The following is a 15067-nucleotide window of genomic DNA, read 5'->3' on the forward strand; positions in this document are numbered from 1 at the left end:
TAACTGTCAGGAAGTTCTTCCTAATGTTTAGGTGGAATCTTCTTTCTTGTAGTTTGAATCCATTGCCCCGTGTCCGCTTCTCTGAAGCAGCAGAAAACAACCTTTCACCCTCCTCTATATGACATCCTTTTATATATTTGAACATGGCTAAATGATACGCAATTGCTAAATGATATGCAATTGATTACGTAGTAATGCTTGAATAAATGCCCACCCAGTGGAATGCCCTCCCATCAAATGTCAAGGAAATAAAAACTTTTTGACTTTTGAAAGACATCTGAAGGCAGCCGTGTATAGGGAATTTTTTAATGTTTGATGTCTTGTTGTGTTTTGATTTGTTGGAAGCCGTCCAGAGTGGCTGGGGCCTCCCTGTCAGATGGGCAGCAAATTTATTATATTATTATTATTATTATTATTATTATTATTATTATTACTGCTACTATTAATTATTATACATTTTCCCCCGTTTTGCATTCGTGTTTCCTTTGCAATGAAATGAATGGGGTCGAATAACGTGATGGCAATTTATATTACTTAATTATTTACATGAATTCCATAAGTTATGTGATCTGAGCGCAGCCAGCAGTGGAAGGAATAGTGCACTTTTGATGGAAGGTGAAATGCAGCAGAATGGAAACAGTGATGATACAGGGCTGAAGGGAAAGCTGTGCTTTCTTAGGATCCCTAATCTCCATTCTCAGCAGCTCTAGGGACAACCCCTGCCCCAAATCCACACTGGACAGAGTAGAGGGCATACCACCGTACAGAGTTCGCTTCCCTCCCACCCACCCCATACATAACTCTTCTGCTCCATCTGCTAGCTGCTCTGGGACTGGCCTCTGGTACCAGCCAGAGGGCCTCTAGCATCTGGGAGACTACATCTCCTGTCTCCCAGGAAGAACATCTCATCAGGGGGATTCCAGGGCATGTTACGGAATGCAAAAACACAAACTGAGCTAAACAATTTGCAACTGAAAGAATGGAGTGGGTCCTGTAAGCATAGACTGGTATTCAGTTAATGGACCTAACTGAGCCATGTTCATTCATTACAATGTGTCTGCTCTGAGTAAAACCACCCATGTATCTCAGGTATCCAAAACCAGGACAAAAAGTGCAAGGTTCAGCTGATGAAGAAAGCTATACAGTGGTACCTCTGGTTACGTACTTAATTCGTTCCGGAGGTCCGTTCTTAACCTGAAACTGTTCTTAACCTGAAGCACCACTTTAGCTAATGGGACCTCCCGCTGCTGCTGCACTGCCAGAGGACGATTTCTGTTCTCATCCTGAAGCAAAGTTCTTAACCTGAAGCGTTATTTCTGGGTTAGCAGAGTATGTAACCTGAAGCGTATGTAACCCGAGGTACCACTGTACAAGTTGCCAGATGGACTGCCACACTCAATGGTCTCCCCTGGGTCACCACCACATAAGCTTCCAAAGGTGGTAGAGCTACCAAGACCCCAGTGCTGATCTCAACACCCAAAAGCATATTTCAGATGCCTGGGGCCAATGCCATTTAGGGCTTTAAACACTAGAGTGAGCATCTTAAACTGGCAATTCAGTCAGTGACAGCTGCTGTGTGACGGTGGCACAAGGAAGACAGCTGGTGGAACCAGAGAATCTTGAACTCCACCTGAATTCGTGCCCTGTGCTCCCCCAGACAATGCCCAGGGAAAGGGGAAAGGTCAAGGACAGAGACATATCAAAACTTGGCCTCCTGACACACATTGCATTTGGCTCTCCCGCTAAGGGAATACACCCAGCCGTGAATCTGCAGCTACTCAATACATATCGAGACAGTGGAGCAAACTCACGAGGGAGACCGGTTATTATTACAAAGGAGCGTAACCAAACACAGGAGAGCAGCTTCGAAAGAGGCCATTTGGAAACCGTGTGCATGATCCAAAAGTTAATGGGAGTCACCATATGTTGCTCTGCACCAGCTGAGGCCTCCGGACCTGCTGATCATTATAATCATTATTTATTTAGATTCGTAAAAGTGGTCTTACGGCACCTTGGAGATTCGCCGCTTTATTGCTCCAAGAGTCTCTGGTAAGCAAGAGGCTGCTTCACATCAGTTGTCTCATGTGTTCCAGAGGTCCTAACTGAGTTGGTTTTCCTTGTCCCTCTTCCTTGCAACTTGTCGCCCCTATGTTTTCTCTTTGGGGATGGTTTTCAAACCCATTTCTTTATTTGTAGGCTGCTTCCTCATTAGCGTTTCTTAAGCATGGACCATAAAGAAGACTGATCTCCAAAGAATTTATGCTTTTGAATTATGGTGCTGGAGGAGACTCTTGAGAGTCCCATGGACTGCAAAAAGATCACACTTATCCATCCTTAAAGAAATCAGCCCTGAGTGCTCCCTGGAAGGGCAGATCCTGAAGTTGAGGCTCTAGTTTTGGCCACCTCATGAGAAGAGAAGACTCCCTAGAAAAGACCCCGATGCTCTGGTCCATGGGGTCATGAAGACTCCCTAGAAAAGACCCTGATGCTCTGGTCCATGGGGTCACGAAGAGTCGGACACGACTGAACGACTGAAAAACAACAAGCATGGCATGTAAAAAGAAGCCGAACGGAAGATGGAAGAGTGGAAAGTCACCATGAAACAAAGGGAAACACTTCCTGGAATAAACACTTAAAGTGCTTCCTGGAATAAGAAAGTGTTTGTTATGCGACAGAGGTTCTTAACTTAATCTTGATCAGAAAGGAGATCCACAGGTGAACAACAATGAATGCATGGCTTCTAGCAGTTAAAAGCTGTGCATTGTACTCCCCCAAAGATCTCAGTGGTTGGGCTTAAACTCAACACGTAACATTACCTGGACCTAAGTTGCTAGGGCCTTCTCGGTAGTGGCGCCCACCCTGTGGAACGCCCTCCCATCAGATATCAAGGAAATAAACAACTATCTGACTTTTAGAAGGCATTTGAAGGCTGCCTTGTTTAGGAAAGTTTTAATGTTCTGTTGGGAGCCACCCAGAGTGATGGGGAAACCCACCCAGATTGGCGGGGAATAAATAATAAAATTATTATTATCATTAGCCTTGTAAATTTGTACAAAACAGCTGAACCTGGCCCAGTAATATATGGGCGGTCACATATCCTGCAAGTGTCCCGGAAAAAAAGAACATCCTGTTTTCTTGTGTTGAGATCTCACCTTCTAAAAAACCTGGTGCCCCAAAATGTGTGCTTTGGGGTGCCGTGTGAGCACAGCCCTGAAAAAAAGTGGCACTGAAGCTCCATGATTTCACATGGGCCACATGACTCTCGCGGAAGCAGATGCAGGAAGACGCACGCCTTGGTTTTCGGACTCAAGATGTTGGAGGGTATGCAGCCAGCGCCAGCTTTTGGGCACCAGAGTTATGTGCTAATGGTATTATATTATTATTATTATTATTATTATTATTATTATTATTATTAACTGAATTTATGTACCGCCCTATACCTGCAGGTCTTAGGGCGGTTCACAGGATAAAATCAGAATATAAAACCACAAAATACGTTATCAAAATAAAAACAACAACAACGCAATAACCCTTCCCACAACACATTTTAAAAGGGCATAGGGTGTCAATCCAATCAACCAAAGACCTAGTTAAAGAGGAACGTTTTTGACTGGCACCTAAAGGTGTATAATGAAGGTGCCAGGAGAACTTTCCTGGGAAAGCATTCAACAGATGGGGAGCCACTACAGAAAAGGCCAATTCTCGTGTTGCCACCCTCCGGACCTCTCATGGAAGAGGCACGTGAAGAATGGCCTCAGAAGATGATCTCAGGGTCCGGGTAGGTTCATATGGAAAGAGGCGGTCCTTGAGGTATTGCCGTCCTGAGCTGTTTAAGGCTTTATAGGTCAAAACCATGGTAGTCCATCGCCATCAACAGTCCAGCCACAGCAGGTATCCAAGTAGTTGTACCAGAAAAACTGGAGCACAGGACAACACAGACGGGGAGGAGCTCTGTGTGAGGGGGAAAGAGCCATCAGGCACTATCATCAACCCCTAACTGACTAAAGAAGGAGGGGAGAGGGAGGTAGAGGGGGGCGCTCAAACTGACCCTTTAATCTGCTTCTTGTTCTGCTGGTGAGAGAATTGGCAGGGGAGTGTTGGCATTATGCAAGTTTCACACCACACACAAACACCACACACACACACCCCTCATTTATAATTCTGCTCACACTGCAATTAAAAAGTACACACCTCAGGACCAATGAAATGAGGCTGCAATCCTATACACATTTGTTTGGGATTAAGTCCTGTTGAATTTAATTATTACTAATAGCGTCTGCGTCTTATCTAGATTGAGCGTCTGTTTATCTGGGGCCGTTATGCAGCCAGACACTGGTTCAGCACATCCACTGCTACAACTGCTCGCGATGAACATGAGAAATAGGGTTGCAGGTGATTAGCATACTGCTGGAAATGCCCTCGGAAACCCTGGGTGGTTCCTCGAAACGAATTCATGCAGGTGTTGAATAACACGGGGAATAAGGCTGAGTCCTGCAGAACCCCACACTGAAGGGCCAAACAAGACACCCCCAGTAACCAACCTCTGGGATCAGGTCCCCAAGTAAGAGCTGAACAAACTGCTAAGGAATATCTCTTGTTCCCCACATGGACAGCTGCTCCAGAAGGATGCCATGGTCAATGGTACTGAAAGCCAAGAGATCAACAAAGATCCACAGGTTCACATTCCCCCGTCAATGAAAAAGTTGTTTGTGTGAGCTGTCACTCATGTAACCATCATGTGTGGATGAGCCATTGCAGGACTGAAGCCCCCCACCCACCCTTTAAGGCTCCTAAAGAGATTCTCCCATTTCCCTGAGAAGCTATTTATGTCTGGCCAAGCTCTTGGTGAAGCTGTTCGTTTTTACTTAATGAGCGTGCTTTTTTTTTTGCCCAGAGACCACCACCTGGTAAAAGTCATCATGATGTTGTGGCTACAGAGTTAGAACGGTGGTGCCTCACATTCAGAACCGCCCCCTCCCTCCAGCCAAGTAGCTGAGCTGGGTCCAACCTCACCCACCGGGTTCTTGTGTTGATAAAAGAAATGGGCATGCATGTACACAAATGTGTGTGTGTGCCACTTCAAGTCACTCGGATGAAGGATAGGGCGTAATAAATACTTTTCCCTTTATAAAAGGTGAAGGTAAAAGACCCCTGGATGGTTAAGTCCAGTGAAAGGCGACTATGGGTTGCAGCGCTAATCTCACTTTCAGGCCAAAGGAGCCAGTGTTTGTCCACAGACAGCTTTCTGGGTCAGTGGCCAGCAAGACTAAACCACTTCTGGAGCAATGGAAAACGATGGTGGAAACCAGAGCACACAGAAATGCCTTTTACCTTCCTGCGCAGCGGTACTTATTTGTCTACTTGCACTGGTGTGCTTTCGAACTGCTAGGTTGGCAGGAGCTGGGACAGAACAACGGGAGCTCACCCCTTCGCAGGGATTTGAACCGCCGACCTTCCTATCAGCAAGCCCAAGAGGCACAGTGGTTTAGCCCACAGCGCCACCGCGTCCCCTCCCTTTATAACCAGCAATTAAAATGGGGACTGCCGTGTTCACTTCCCACAATGCCCGCCGTGCATTGTGGAGATTATGCACATTTTCCTCTTAGCTGCACAGAAGGTAAACCTAGGCCTGGAGTCAGCACCCAATATTCATGGACAGCTGCCAGGATCTTCTGCCTTTACATTCCATACAGTCAAGAGGAATGTGTCTTTGATTCCCATCTGCAGGGCTGGTCTAGTCCTGCTAGCTGGAGGAGCACTGTAGATGAGAGCCTATATGAACCAAGAAGTTCCTCAAGCACTGCTCTTTTTGCACCCTAATGCATGCAAGGAAGCAGAATTATCTTTGCAATTCTTCCTTCTTTTTTACACACTGCTGAAAGAGAGGGTGCAGGTGTCCCTAAACATTGCCTGAGATAGTTTATATGTATAGGTGCAAAGGTATAAATAATTACTATAATTTAAATAGAAATAGTTACAGGTGGGTAGCCGTGTTGGTCTGCCATAGTCAAAACAAAATAAAAACTTCTGTTTCAGTGTATCTGAAGAAGTGTGCATGCACACGAAAGCTCATACCAAGAACAAACTTAGTTGGTCTCTAAGATGCTACTGGAAAGAATTTTTTATTTTGTTTTAAATAGAAATGCAATCCATCTCACCATGGTGGAAGTGACCTATGTGCCGACTTAATTTGCTGTCCATCTTATGCTCACGTATCTTTAAAGTGGTCTTGGACAGGAGATCCCTTCAAACATGAGACATGGGCCCCCCTGTCATGTTATCCTCAGTGGAAGAGTCTTTGTTTTGCATGCAGAAGGTCCCAGGTCCAATCCCAGCACCAGAGCCGTCTTTCCCATTGGTCTTAGTGGTCTGTTGCGCCAGGGCGCCGACCTCTCAGGGGCACCTAGTGAGTGGGGGAGCTGTGCAGCTTTGCCGGCAGCCTCCTCTTTCTCTGCACGCTCGCCAGCTGCACCCGCCAACTATATGGCTGGCAGGCGTGCAGCTTGCTTCCTAAGCCTCTGCAGGAGGAGAGCGATCCCCACAGAGGCTTAGGATGGAAGCTGTGCGCAGCTTCCCTCCCAAGCCTCTGCATCTGTTAAAGACAGGGCCGTTGTCCTCCTCCTGCTTCCTGGCAAAAGGCGGCATGCAGCATTCCCGGGCTGCCTTCTCGGGCACCCTGATGCCAGAGAGCACGTCTGCCAGCACGTTTTCCTGCTTGATTGCAGCCACCACACCAGAGATCAGGGCGGTCGGGGTGGCAGAGGACATTTCCACCGCCCCCTCCCTTGTTTTGGAGTTGCAGGGGGGAGGGGCGCCGGAGGGATCTTTGCACCACGGCGCCGGATATGCTTAAGACAGCCCTGCCCAGCACCTCCAAGTTAGGTCTTGTGGTAAAGCCCTGTGGTACCACTGCCAGTCAAAGTAGACAATAATGTGCTAAATGGAGCAGTGATCTGACTCAGAATGTGGCACCTTCCTATGTCCTCCTATTCTTGGGGTGGAGGAGGCAACCCCACACTTCAGACCTGTAGGGGGTTTAGTACCCTCAGCCTGACTCAACATGCATATCACATATTTGGAGTTGGACATGGCCACACCCCGGAATTATACAGCACACATTTTTCTCTGACCATTACAGAAAGACCGAAAATTAGCTGCCAATGATAATACACCTGTTCATTTCCCAACAGAAAACAGAATCTACTTCTGGTGTACTTTTTCTTTCTTTTTCTTTTTTTACTGTCACCAGATATGCAAAAGCTGTCGCTTATTTTAAAAACGTGCTTGTGTGTGCTGATAATTAGTAGCAAGGGATTTTCCACCCCCTTTTTTTTCTCCAAACATCCCACGTGATGCTGTTGTGCTCATAGGCACCTGGTTTCCAAGCAGATGGATGGTAGGGAGCCTGGAGTGGAGGTGGCAGATGGGACCTTCTGTGAGAAAGGGGGTCATGCAGTCAGTGCGGTCCATAGGCTCAGTCCATTTAAGTCTGGATTATGTACCATCCAGAGGGTTTGTTCCTCCCTCCCCCACTTTTTTGGCACAAAGGAAACCATTAGCAGGCATCAATTAAGAAGCAAATGTATCCAGGGCTTGGCTCAAATGAGAAGACATCAAGTGGGATGGAGCTGGGGAGCTGAGCAGCAGGATGCAACCCAAAGGAAAGGTGACAGTTACTGAACTGTGTGTGTGTGGTTTCGGAGCTGGTACAACCTTCTTGTAGGACTATACCAACCTTGGAATGGAACTTTGCATGCCAACATTTCCATGCACATAGAAAACTTGCAAATAAGGCAGGAAATATTCTGGTTGCATCTGTTTGGAAACCTTGAGTGTGAGACTGGGGTGGGCGAATTCCTTTTTCATAAAAAATCTGGCTTGACAAAGAAAAGACTAGGTTAGACGTCTTCCTCCCTGATATCTAGGTTTCTAGGTGGAGGGAATTCAAATGCTCCCCATATCATACAAGCCCTGTCCTGCAATCTGAGGCAGTATGGATGGGTTGAGAAGCTTTTAGGTGTAGGGGGCTGGATGCAGCCCTCCAGGCCATCTCTATGTTACCCTGTGAATTCCTTCCAGCCCACACTTCCCCCCTCCAGGCGACATCCTTTGCTTCACAGCCTCCTTGAGTGTTTCCGCCTGGATGGAATGTGGAGAATGTTCTGGCGAAACAAACCCCTGGAGTCGGCAGGTTTGCAGACTCTGCTCACCAGCTGGTGAGCGGAAAGTGTAATCCTGCTTAGCTTGGCTGCCCACACCTGTTCCCAAGTTCAGAACAGACACACACACCCAACGCTCAAAGCAAGGCTGCTTATACTGGTTCCCAGAAGGTCAATGAGCAAGGTAGGGTTGTTTGCAAAAGCACTTTCAAACAGCCCCATGCTGCACTTTGAAGTCCCAGCAGTTGGGACTTCAAAGCACAGCGTTGACTGATGTCACTATGGCATCAAGTGATTGGCAACTTGCAGAAAGGTCTCCTACCCCTGGTATAGACAATACTGAGCTAGAGGGACCAATGGTTTGGTCCCGTAGAAGGCAGCTTCCTATGTATATCATGCAAAAGTTATATACAAAGCTCCACCAATTTTGGATTAGCCTTGGTTGCCTTCTGAAATCTGCGCTTGCCACCCACCCTGCTCCTTCCCTAACTTGGGGCAGGGGGTGTCCTTTTCCAACATTGCTCTATAAAGACATCTTGCTGCTTTCTGAGTGTATCAAAGGTTCAGCTTGATAACAGGGAGACTATTTATCTTTCTGCTGGACCTGGAGAAGTTTGATGGGCTTCCGCTGACCTCAAAGTGAGCTTCTCTTGCCAGATTAAAAGATGCACTCACCAGCAACATGCTGGTGGACTCTCCTTGACCTCACATGGAGCTTGCCTTGCCAGATGCACCCCTACCGGAAGAGGCATGGAGGGGTGGGTTGTTTTTTGTTTTTTTAAAGGGAAATGCAACAATGAGGAGGCTGTGAAGCTGATTACCTAAGCAGTAAAATCCATTAAGGCCCAGAGGGCTGAAGAGAGCTAGCTCCTGTAATACTAATAGAAAGCTTCTTCAAAGGAGACCTAAATGCAGAAAGGAAACTATTCAGAGAGAGACAGAGAGAAAAAGACTTGCAGAGTCTCCTGCCAGGAAAAAGGCAAGGAGGGGCGGTGGAAAGAACTGTGCTTTTTTGGGGTGGGGGGATGCCAAGGAAGTTAACCGTTAACACAGTGCTGCCCAGCACCCAACCTCCCCACTGTCTCAAGTGATTTCACAGCGTTGTTCTCCGGAAGAGCAATGGACAACACAAATTCAAAGCAGCCAGCAAAACCACAAAGGGTCCATCTCATTATACTTGTGAATGGGCATGTACATCTCCTTTTTATATGCTTCATAGCGTCCATCAACATGTGCTGGATGGCGCCCATTAGGTTCCATCGCTGGCCAGATGCATGATGTCACAAACAGTATAACCAGATCAATTGGAAACAGACCAGGCAAATCTCATCGTTTCAACCCAGTAACTTACTGGGAGTTTCGCCAATAACTTGTGATCTCACTCTTCGGAGAGAAAGCAGGGGGAGAGTGTAGGGGGTGGGGTGGGGTGGGGTGGGGGTGGGAGGCATGAGCAGGGATGCTAGATGGCATGCTTAGAAACACCCCCCCCCAACTTTACATTTCTGACCTCCCCGTTTTCGCCGAGGCAAATGCCGTGGGAAGTCTCTAAGGCGATGGCATCCGAAACTGGCTTGAGAAAATGAGCAAGCTGATTCTTCAAAGGGGAGGGTCTCTCCCCACCCCCACCCCTCTTTAAAATAAATAAATAAATAAAACATGCCTGGGGTTCTTTGTTTCTGTATCTTGGATACCGGAGAACTCCCACGCTTGTCAAAAGCGAAGGCCAGCAACAATAATTACTGGGGGATGGATGGGGAGGAATCAAAGAAGAGCCCCCAATGATGCAAAAGTGCCTATTAAAGGACAACGGACAATGATGATATTTAAACAGCAAGATGAGCCAAGATAAACATGCACTTAACAAAAACAAAAACAAAACCCAATTCACTACAGTGAGCACTAGTTCTTGAGTTTAATGCATGAAACACAAAAGTGTGTGCTTTTCTGCAGAAATATAAGTGATTACATTGAACAAACACCCATATTTATATCAGTATTTAAAGTTTTTTTTAAAAAAAAAGAACAAACAGCCTGAGCTCACTGGTGACGATGAACAACAGAAGACACCAGCCCATCGGCATAAATTCAATCCCAAATAAAACTTCCTCCGTGCTTCTAATCCCCGAAAGCACCTTATTTCAGCTGAAACGTTTCCTAACGTTGACTTACAACCTGATTATTTAACGCCACTCTTTTCCCAAGCAAGACCTAAAGAGTCTTGTTTTTTTTAAAAAAAAAAAAAAAAACGAAGCCCGTTGGAGGAGATGTGCCAACTTCACAACGAAACAAACGGAGCGCGTTGCCCTTTTAAGGCGAGAAAGACCCTGTCTCCTATTAGAAACTGACATGCAGGGAAACTTCCAGCTACAAGCTCAATTCACAGACAATCATAAAACAGCCAAACCTTTGTTTATCGCTGTCCAGTGCTGGGCAAGTATGTGGAATGCCTAAAGGGGTGGGGTGAGAGCCTTATTTCAACAGAGAGCTGCCCTCCGTCTCCATGCACAGTTCAGACAAGAATTCGTCCCCCTGCCCTCAAAGAGAGAGAGGGAGAGGGAGGGAGAGAGGGAGAGGGAGGGAGGGAGGCAGAGAAGAAACCCCCCACCAACTGTACTTTGCAATCTGTAATGCTGAGAATGCCTTAAGCTGTTTGTTTCAGGCTGGCAAACATCCCAGCTCACTGGCCAAGCACATGCTGTGCAGCCTAGCAGGGAAAAAGAATTAGCACACTCAATAGAGCCTTATATGCTACTCGGTATAAATTATGACCTTTGGCAGTTTTGCTCATCATGACTATTGCAGCGACTATGTGTGGAACTTCAGCAGTTCCCCTTGGATAGCGGGGTGGGGGGCTGGAGAGAGAAGCCTGGCCCGTTCCAATTCCAGTTTCAAATCAAGCGGAATAGCCAAGACCACTCCTATTCCCAAACAGACAGGGAAACAGGGGGATTCCATCCAAAAAATAATAATTTACATTTTAAAACTTGGAAGGAAAAAACATCTATAAGTCACAACAGCGAACAGCAGGAGCACATTATTGCCAAAACGAGGTGGATGCAAAGACAGTCATTTCTGGAGCTGTGCCACTCGGTTTTCAAGGATAAGGGTTTTTGAAAGAATTTGGCAGCCAGGTGTCTTTTGTGTGTCTTCGCTTTCCTTTCAGAGCTGAAAGCAATGGAAAGTTTTCTCTATCGTGCACACACAAATGGAACCAGGTTTGGGGTTTTCCATGCAGCAATCCATAATTTGGAACAGGACAGAAGTGGGATGAAAGGGCAAAAAAATTGGAAGCTAAACTGTCTCCAAAAGCCACTAGTTTTGTAGGGCCACTCAACAACCAGCTTAAGCACATGTCAACAGCGGTGGTGATGTGGACCTCACCTGGCATGCAACAATCTTTCTGGTTTGTTGTTATCCTGAATATTTTATGTCTCTTCATACTGTGGTGCAGTTTTTGCCTCTGAGAAAGGCAGATGGGGGGGGGGAATGCAAAAAGCTATAGCATGACTTCAGTATGTACTGAAATGATTTACCAGGGGTTTGCTAGCCCTTTTGCAACATTTTAAACCACTGTGCACAGAATCTAGAAAGGGTAGATTGATTTATTGATTTATTGATTCATTGCTTGCTTGCTTGTCTGTCTGCCATATACACAATACCTGTGGCATAATTACTGTAATCCAGAACATCATGAACCTTAATGATAAATCGGACCATCACTAACCGGAATTAGAATCTCCTCCAGTCCTACAAAAGGGAGATCTGCTTTTATTTCACTGCTCTCCAGTGACCAGGATGGAGGGAATGTTAAAAGTTGCCTTAAAAGCGTGTTAAGGGGGAACTAATCCACTTGAAGTCATTGTAATGATACCGTTTCCTATGTGAGAATCCGGTTTCCTAATCCAGAAACAAATTTGGAGCAACTTCAAGAAAGAGGCGGCTGTTACGCCGGATTAATTGGAGGCGGGCCTTTTGAAGGGGTCAGAGTTGCACCCATGGCTGAGAGGCACACAGGTCACCAAAACTGTATGGAATTTGAACGTTAACACTTTGCAAGGTGCTACACACCAGGCTGATAACTTGACGTGCTTTGGATGCACAAGGCAAACTTAGAGAGAAAAGTGAGGGCAGCTGGGAAGACAGGAATTATCCTATTTTTGTTGTTGTTCTTAATATTATTGCTTTCATTTACGAAAATAAGAAGGCTGCAGTCACCCTAAGTCCAAGAAGTGGGGCAGGCTAGAAATTCAACAAACTGGCTCATGGCAGAGCCTATGCATTGCGCGCAGAAAATCGTAGGTTCGATCCCCAGCATCTCCTGGTAAGGCTGCGGGAGGACCCCCACCGCCACCCCAAGGATGGATCTACTAGGAAACTAATGAACCTTAAGTTTCAGGCCCCTTGATCCCAGAGGGGCCCCAGGAGCGACTTTAATCCACATTGCTTAATATATATTTTTTTATTGCACACCAGTGTCTAAGACATGCGAGATCTACTACAGCCATTTTAATCAAAACTTGAGATCTGGTAGTTCTTAAAACAGTAGAGATCTGTCATGGGAACAACCCCACCGAAGACGATAACAGTGGTGACCCGCACCTGGTTGGGAAGGGGATCCACCTTAACAGTTCAAGCTTCACAGCTCCAAAAATGTGGGTTTGCCACCTGCCCAGCCCCCTTCCTTTGCTGCTGCCAGTCAGTGTGGACGATCCACCGAAGAAGCCCGCTTCCTCTGTTTCCATGGGACGCTCCCCAAAAAGGAGACGAAACTCCGCCAGCAGCGACACCCTTGATTTTACCAAGTGGCCTGGGTACCACCCCGGAGGCAGGAGTTCCCGCCGGGAGCATCCTCTCCCCCAGCGCGCCAGCCGCTTCCCGAAGGGAGGGACCCCCAGAAGGCGTCACCACTTACCAGCTGTAAGTGCAGAGGAAAATTAGGGTACAGCGCCCCGTGCAGCACGCCATCCTTCCCAAGCCTTGGGGGGACCCCGCCGGCGCCTCACCACCACGACCTCCCGCTACCATCTCCAAGTTCAGCGGCGCTGCGCTCCGAGAGGAAGAGACTCCAAAGCCAGCCAAGCTCCTCAGTGCGTTCTTCCAGACTTTCTTCTTCTTTTCTTCCCCTCCTCCTTCCCCCCCTCTAACCCTGGGAAGCAGCCGGGACTCCACAGAGCTGAGCTAACAGCTGCTCCGAGCAGCCAGGGAGGTGCTCCTGGCGCTTTGTGAAAAGAGCCCCCGCCAGGGAACCTCCACCTTGGATGGATGGATGAGTGGGTGGGAGATTGAGAGCGCGGCTGCGGGAGGGGGGGGGGAAAGTGGGTTCTTAAAAGGGCCATGCCACGCGGAGGTGGCCACCTTCCCCGCGGTTGTTGCAAAGCTGCCTCGCAGAGACAAGAGTGGCCCCCATTGTCTGCTGGTTTGCTTTTTAATTGCAATGAAATTACTACTACTACTGTTATTGATAATATATTTATACCCCCGCCTCCCCCCCCCCACAGGGACTCAAGGCGGCTTACAGGTAAAGAATAATACAGCTAAAAACATAGGGGGGGCGGGGAGGGAAATAACCGTTAAGAAACAATTAAAGAGAATTAGAACTACTGGTATATATATGTCACCGAAGAAATTGATGCTTTTGAATTATGGTGCTGGAGGAGACTCTTGAGAGTCCCATGGACTGCAAGAAGATCAAACCTATCCATTCTCAAAGAAATCAGCCCTGAGTGCTCACTGGAAGGGCAGATCCTGAAGTTGAGGCTCCAGTACTTTGGCACCTCATGAGAAGAGAAGACTCCCTAGAAAAGGACCCTGATGTTGGGAAAGATGGAGGGCACAAGATAAGGGGGACGACAGAGGATGAGATGGTTGGACAGTGATGGTTTGACTTTGGCCAAACTGCGGGAGGCAGTGGAGGATAGGGGTGCCTGGCATGCTCTGGTCCATGGGGTCACAAGAGTCGGACACGACTGAACGACTGAACAACAACAACAACATGTATGGAAATATATGTTGTGTACACACACACACACACACACACTGCTTTTTTCTGGGTGAGGCAGGGGTACTGTTGTTGTTGTTCAGTCGTTCAGTTGTGTCTGACTCTTCGTGACCCCATGGACCAGAGCATGCCAGGCATGCCTATCCTTCACTGCCTCTCGCAGTTTGTTCAAACTCATGTTAGTAGGGGTACACATACAGGGGTGAGGCAGGGGTACACATACCCCTAAACTTTTTTGTGAATCTAAGTTTGGCCTCATTTAGGGGCAGTACCGTATTTCAATATGAGTAGGAAAATGAGAAGTACCCATAAACATTTATTTTAGGGAAAAAAGCACTACACACACACATACACACACACACACACACACACACAACACACACACATATATATATACATACATAAAAATTCAATTGAAACCATGTCAACAATAGCAATGGTTGTAATTTTAATTGTACAAACTAATGTTGTACAACTAGTTTCGACAGCGTCCAAGTAAGCCACAATATATTTTGCCCTTTTGTTGTAGCTGTGTGGTGTAAGGGTTTGAATGTTGGACTAGGATGGATTTGCTCCCAAATGGGGGGGGCAAATTGAAAAAAAATATATTGGGGGGGGAAGCCCCACTCCACATAATCAGCCACATGACACAGCACACACCCATCATTTGAATGCCCATCGGCTTTGGAGAGGGTGGGCGGTACCCTCTAATATTTAGAGGGGGGGGGGGAGAAGGGATCTCAGCCCCAAGAGTTGGCTGCTATGTTCCCAGAGGAATGGAGATACTTTGAGTCCTTATTAGCTGTATTGGAAGGATGGGAGTCTGAGGCACTATGAATAGCTGAGTTATGTTTTCTTTCTTTGTTCTGATTTGAAGTGAAGTTGATGGTTTGTATTGTTGTTACCAAGA

At 47.0% G+C, this 15067-nt stretch overlaps 1 protein-coding gene across 1 annotated transcript in view; it reads right to left on the reverse strand.

Moving 5' to 3' along the window:
* NKAIN4 (sodium/potassium transporting ATPase interacting 4) overlaps positions 1 to 6768 on the reverse strand; it is a 96578-nt gene extending 89810 nt beyond the window's left edge. Inside the window, 1 exon segment of the mRNA XM_033153993.1 lies at positions 6585 to 6768. Coding sequence (XP_033009884.1) covers positions 6585 to 6768 — 184 coding nt within the window.
* Between the last annotated feature and the right edge of the window lie 8299 nt (positions 6769 to 15067).

This window comes from Lacerta agilis, chromosome 6 (assembly GCF_009819535.1).
Source record: "Lacerta agilis isolate rLacAgi1 chromosome 6, rLacAgi1.pri, whole genome shotgun sequence".
NCBI lineage: Eukaryota > Metazoa > Chordata > Lepidosauria > Squamata > Lacertidae > Lacerta > Lacerta agilis.